Here is a 6,952-nt window from a genome sequence, read left to right as displayed (position 1 = left end):
AACGAACTACGTCGCGCATGAAGTTGCCGCATGAACTGAAGCGCGACGTAATTCGTTGTCTTTTGCACATGCCATACATACAGTATTTTTTATAGTGCCTGTTATTTCCGCACTACTAGTGCGGTAAGGTAAGTCATAAAGGTGCTTTTCTCGCATTAGTGTGAGAAATAACTACTATTGCAATTTTTCGCTATAACTTCGAAACAAGCGACTTTAGGGCATATGTGTATTAAGACTTTTTGACTTAGAATGAGACAAAGAATACACAGTTTCAGTGTGGACATTATGTTGCGGGACACCCTGTATAACAGAATAATGAGACAAATCAATTAGTGTAAAGAAAAAAACAAATAATTATTTTGAGGACTGTCCTTAAAATTACAGTTTTTTTGTTGGTAACATTGGAGGACATAAAATCTGTCGAATAAAAGTCCTCATAATAGACCAAATACATATGAATATTATTTTGTATTTGGTACATTCTAAGGACATAAAAGAGATCAATTTAAAAGAATCATGTTTTCTAGCTTTATACTTTTTCATTTTTACTAGCATTAACACAAAGAAAATGAATGCTAAATCATATAATAATGCAATCTGTGTATTAATTCACTAAAACGTGTCCTCGAAATATATCTATATATTTGTGTTTTTTTCCAGTTTATATTTCTTAATCATCATTTCTACAAGAAAAACGAAAATGGATTATATTAAAAATAATTAATAGAAACATATAAACTGCAGGAAAACTAAGAGATTATTATATTATACAGGGTGGTCCTCGTAACGGTCGCCACGATTTTTAAGGCACTTACAATAATCTGACATAAAAAAGTCATAAACAGAAATTTATCAGTTTCAAACCGGCAACAAATTGCAATAATAAAAGGAAAAAGGGAGACTAAAGTTATCACCCAGTTGTAGGAGGCATTGGACGTCCTCAGGAATCTGGATCGAGGATTTTATTTTCGAGAGCCTCTATTTAATATTATTATTTATAAGAAGATAATGTTAAAAATATGAAGTATGTTAAATCACTTAAATTAAATAAAAAACAGGAAGACTTGGTTTAGTGGAACTTTAGTTAAATGTTGGAACATATAATTAATTAATAATTGCATTTTTAGCATTTTAATTTGAAAGAGAAGTTGAGAGATAAAAGAATTTATGGCCAATTGATGATATAAGATATTTTCTATCGTTATTTATTTCTATTCTTATCGTATCTCTCTCGTTCTTTATTTTTTCTAGTGCGATTATTTCAGTTCTTTTGTCACATCCAAGGATGTAGCCAAATCTACTGTCAAAATTGCTATAAAAGTTCTTACAAACTCGATGGCATCCACAATGAGTTTTAAAGGGCAGAACACAAAACAACCCTTTTATAAATTGAAGATATGGGAGGCCATACAAGGTGAGAGTTACTCATGATATATTTTTTATACAGGTTTAAATATTATGCAATCACCTGATTTAATTTCCTGACATAAAATAAACCAACATCAATGTGATCACATCAGAATAGGTATTTTTCTGAATTATGTTTTGTACTATTGATTTGAGTATGATTCCATATATCTGTTTCAGGTTCATTGTTGATCAAATTTGATGATACAGCACTTTTCGAAGCAGAAGAAACCATGAAAACATGGTTGGCCAATGCCCCATGGCGTAAACAAGATAATGAAACTTATGGGAAAAGGTGTGTAAAAAGAAAATTAGAAGTGAACACTGCAAAGTAGTTGGGCAAAATGTTTATGTTTCATAACTTTTTTTATTAGTTATTTCTAATATTTTTGATTAAGATAAGAGAAGAGAAGTTGTAATATTATACAATTATATATTTTTACTTTCAAACAATAATCATTTAATTTTTTATTTAATAAAACAAAGTTAGATTGTTTTCATCACACAGTGCATTACTAATTTTATAAAGTTGTAATAGCTTGGGTCATAAACATTTAGCAAAATGTTATTTTTCTGTCTTCATTCTCAGATTAGTATTAACTTACCGAGTTACACTTATTACGAGTAACTTTAAGTTAAATATAATTACTAATCTTTTATTTTCTCATATTTTTTGTTTATATATCGAGATAATATGCGGTCAATGTCTTAAACTTAATATTCTTTGTAAAATGTAGTAATATATATCAACATGTTCCTTTGTGTTGTCATGCCGTGCACGGCAAGGTTTGCTCTATTCTTGCCATAAATTTGCTGTCATGTCATGCACGGCAAGATTTGCTCTTTATTTGCGCAAAATGTGCATCACACTATTGCGACAAGCTTTGCCAGCAAAAGCTAAGCTTTTTGCGGACACACCTTGTCACAATTTTGCTGTAAAGGCATGCTCGGGTTTGCTGCAAACTTTGCGCAAAGTTTGCATCATTTTGCTTGCTGGGTAGTTATTTCTTTCAACTTTTAATTGAATTTTTACTTGTATTTTAGTAAAAAATGAGAAATATGAACTTTTTTCTTGTATTATATGTTGAAATAAATTAATATTTCTAATTGTCACTACTCATGTTCAATATAGTATTTGGTAAGATTAGATTTGTAATTTAATTTGTTGTTTAATTTTTATTAGTATAAGTTAATTTTGATCATATCTTATAAGTCAATTTTTACAAATGTTGGTTGAATTGCATTTACTAATAAAGGACAACAGAAACGATAATTTTTAATGTATTTTACGAATACTATTGAACACATAAGTAGTGAAATATAGATAAATTCATTTATCTTAATATACAGGGTGGTCCTCGTAAAGGTCGCCACGATTTTTAAGGCACTTACAATAATCTGGCATAAAAAAGTCATAAACAGAAATTTATCAGTTTCTAAATATAAAATAACTCAAAAAGTACTTAATGAAAAAATACTTTATTATAGTGTTTTGAAAAGCTCTCGAGATAAGCTACAAGAATATGCAATAAAAAGTAGGCAGTTTCATTTAAAAAATTGAAGGTGACCTTGCTTTTTTATGGAAAAAAATGTTTGGTCAATTTTTATTCTTGCAATTTGTTGCCGGTTAGAAACTGATAAATTTCTGTTTATGACTTTTTTATGTCAGATTATTGTAAGTGCCTTAAAAATCGTGGCGACCGTTACGAGGACCACCCTGTATATAATACACGAAAGAAATTTATGTTTTCTCCCTTCTGATAACTTAATAATGACCTAATTCTATATAGCTGCAATGAGGAAAAAGTATTCTATATTGAGTCGAAATCGAATCATTCTAAATCGATAATTCATCGAAAGTTGTGACATAAATCAATCGAAATCGATGAATATAACAATTAGTTTTCGATATATATTTTCGATGTCGACTCGACATCAATTCGATGAGTCATTTCTCGCTGGATTATCTTAGTTGACTTTCTGTATATAGTACAGTAGCATTGTGACTTATTTTTTTCTAATTTCATTTAATTTTATCTGGCTCTGCATATAGTACAGTAGCATTGTGAATTATTATAATTTGACGTTGCGATCATAAATACAATCAAGTACATCACATGTGAGGAAAATATTTATAAAATAAGACATAAATACTTTTCTCGTTACACTTGAAGATTGTATCTGTAATCGAAATGTTGAATTAGAATTACTCACAATGCTACTGTACTATATGCAAAGCTAGATATAGGCTGCGGTCGGGAAGATCTAGAAATGCTTCGAAGCGTTTGATTGACCAATCAGAACAAAAGAGTAGTGATTTATTTATTCTGATTGGTTAATGCAATGCTTCGAAACATTTCTAGCGTCTTCCAGACCGCAGCCATAATCAAGTGCAGCGCATATAAGAAAAGTATTTATAGAATAAGGCGAAGAGACATAAATATTTTTTTCGTTGCACTTGATGATTGTATCTGCGATCGCAACGTTGAAATTAGAATAGAATAAATCACAACGCTACTATACTATATACAGAATCAATTATGATGTATAAAATCTTTTATTATTACAGATTGGAGATCAAGAGAAAGGCGTGCGGGCGTCCGTCGACGGGAGCAGCAATTTCTCCATTTCTTTATATAAATTATCGGTCCTAATAAGTTATTACTGGGGAGGAAGCACAGGAGGGGAAGGAGAAGGAGAAGCAATCAACGATAAAAGATACTTTGTCAAAAATTATATATTTCTTGTTCAATACACATACAAATTATCGGTCCAAAGTTACTACTTGGGAGGAAGGACAGGAAGGGGAAGAAGCAATCAACAATAAAAGATAAAAGATACTTTGTCAAAAATTATATATTCTTGTTCAATATATATACATGAATAGTGATATACATGAATAGTGATCAATGACTTAAACTTTATAAGTTATAAACTTAATTTATAGAATTCCATTAATACGAGTGGAGAGAGAGAGAATTGACTAAAAGAACAAAAATCTTATAAACTAATTCTAAATTTAATCTTAATTCTAAATTGGAGTCAGCGCTTTGTAATTGTTCAATCAATCAACTTAATCTTCTTTTCTTCTTAAATGCCACGAAGAAAGAGTAAGGAGAGTTATCTCGATAGTGTAGAGAGGAAAAAAATTGGTCACGAAAAATGTTTCCTATGTGGCCAGGTTTGCCAAATGGAATAACTTGGATCATTTCGTCGCCATCTTAATCTGAATATTCGTATATATATAGTGTTACGTTTAGTTGTGGTAATAATTAGTAAGTAGTGTATCACCCAACACATTTACTAATCACTAACACAACTAAATGTAACACTATATATGTACGAATATTCAAGATGGCAACGAAATGGTCCAAGTTATTCCATTTGGCTAGCCTGGTCAGATACGGAACATTTTTCGTGACCATTTTGAATCTAGGTAGATAGCTCTCCTTACTCTTCCTTCATGATAAATGCCTTCGTATTTGCCTTCTGTTTCATTTTTCTTTCCTGAAATTTAAAAAATTATGCAATATATAAATAAAATTTAATTAAATTAGTCATTGAAGTCATTTTGATCATATAATATTGAACAAACAATATATAATTTTTTACAATGTACCTTTCATTATTGGTTTCCCCTTCTGCTCCCCCTTTTGCCTCTCCTTTCACCCCAGTAGTAACTGGGGGCCGACAATCTATATAGAAAGTCGAGGAACTGTTGCTCCCGTCCGCGGACGTCCCCTCGTCTTCCTCTCGGTCTCCAATCTGTAATAATAAAAGATTTAATTTTAGTTAACTCTCTGTATATAGCACAGTAGCATCGTGACTAATTTTATTCTAATTTCAACATTGCGTTCACAGATACAATCAAGTGCAGCGAGAAAGATATTTAAGTCTCTTCGCATTATTCTATGAATACTTTTCTCACATGCGCTGCACTTAATTGTATCTGGTTCTGCATATAGTACAGTAACATTGTGATTTATTCTAATTCAACGTTGTACAATCAAGATACAATCAAGTGCAGCGCATGTGAGAAAAGTATTTATAGAATAAGGCAAAGACATAAATACTTTCCTCGTTACACTTGAAAACTGTATCTGTGATCGCAACGTTGAATTAAAATTACTCACAATGTTACTGTATTATATGCAGAGCCAGATACAATCAAGTGCAATACATGTGAGAAAAGTATTCATAAAATAAAGCGAAAAGACATAAATACTTTTCTCATTGTTCTTGATGATTGTATCTCTGATCGCAACGTTGAATTAGAATAGAATAAGTCACAGCGTTATAATTAACACAAATACAATCATCAAGTGCAACGGAAAAAGTATTTATATCTCTTCATATAATACAGTAACATTTGTGAGTAATTCTAATTCAACGTTGCGATCACAGATACAGTTTTCAAGTGTAACGAGGAAAGTATTTATGTCTTTGCCTTATTCTATAAATACTTTTCTCACATGCGCTGCACTTAATTGTATCTGTGATCGCAACATTGAATTAGAATTACAATGCTACTATATGCAGAGCCAGATATAATAAAATACAGCGCATGTGAGAAAAGTTTTTATAAAATAAAACAAAAAGACATAAATACGTTTCTCATTGTCCTTGATGATTGTATCTATGATCGCAACGTTGAATTAGAATAGAATAAGTCACAGCATTATAATTAACACAGATACAATCATTAAGTGCAACGAAAAAAGTATTTATATCTCTTCGCCTTATTTTATAAATACTTTTCTCACATGCGCTGTACTTTTTATTATATCTGACCCTGCATATAGTAGCATTGTAATTCTAATTCAATGTTCGATCACAGATACAATCAAGTGCAGCACATGTAAAAAAATTTATTATTTATTTATAAAATAAGACAAAGACATAAAAGGTTATGAATTATAAATATACTTACATGAAGCATCTCCGGCAGGATTTTCAGCAGGTCCAGGCCCAGGCCCAGGTCGAGGCTCTTGTTCGCCAAGCTGTCCGGCCTTTCGTTCGGTAGGTCTAGGCCGTCCAGGCCTTGGACTTGGACGTCCACGCCATGCAGGGTTATTAACGAAAACGCCGGCTGATGTGCTGCCCGGCGCGCAAGCCTACGCGCCAGTCTGGGAATCAGTGATGCCAGAAACGGGTCCCGCGGCTCACGGCTCAGCAATGGAAGGGGTAACGCACACAAGCGCGAACCGCGTACATGTGCCACATGTACGCGGCTCGCGCTTGTGTGCGTTACCCCTTCCATTGCTGAGCCGTGAACTGCGGGACCCGTTTCTGGCATCACTGCTGGGAATAAGCCTGTGCGCCAGCTTGCGAATTTGCTTGTGCGCAAGCCTGCGCGCTAGCCGACGCATCAGCTGGCATGCCCACCACTAATTCGATTTCTACCATGATCTCTTCCATCGATATCTGAAAAAAGAAAATAAAATTTTAACAATAAATATTTTTGGATTATAAAATAAAATATTGTTGTATTATAAAATATTAGGTCTACCGGAAAGTTCTGTCCGTTTTTGGAATAAAACAAAAT

General features: G+C 32.5%; 1 protein-coding gene across 1 annotated transcript in view; it reads left to right on the top strand.

Annotated features, from left to right (window-relative positions):
• The window catches only part of LOC115240774, a 41,392-nt gene extending 39,618 nt beyond the window's left edge, over positions 1 to 1,774 (top strand). The window contains exons 2-3 of the mRNA XM_029816127.1: positions 1,252 to 1,414; positions 1,588 to 1,774. Coding sequence (XP_029671987.1) covers positions 1,252 to 1,414; positions 1,588 to 1,742 — 318 coding nt within the window. The 3' untranslated portion in view covers positions 1,743 to 1,774. The remainder of the gene's footprint in view (positions 1 to 1,251; positions 1,415 to 1,587) is intronic.
• The last annotated feature ends 5,178 nt before the right edge of the window (positions 1,775 to 6,952 follow it).

The sequence above is a fragment of the Formica exsecta genome, unplaced genomic scaffold, assembly GCF_003651465.1.
Source record: "Formica exsecta isolate Colony F162 unplaced genomic scaffold, ASM365146v1 scaffold45, whole genome shotgun sequence".
Taxonomy (NCBI): Eukaryota; Metazoa; Arthropoda; class Insecta; order Hymenoptera; family Formicidae; genus Formica; species Formica exsecta.
Note: the sequence above shows the minus strand (reverse complement) of the source record. Positions and strands in the feature narration are given on the sequence as shown.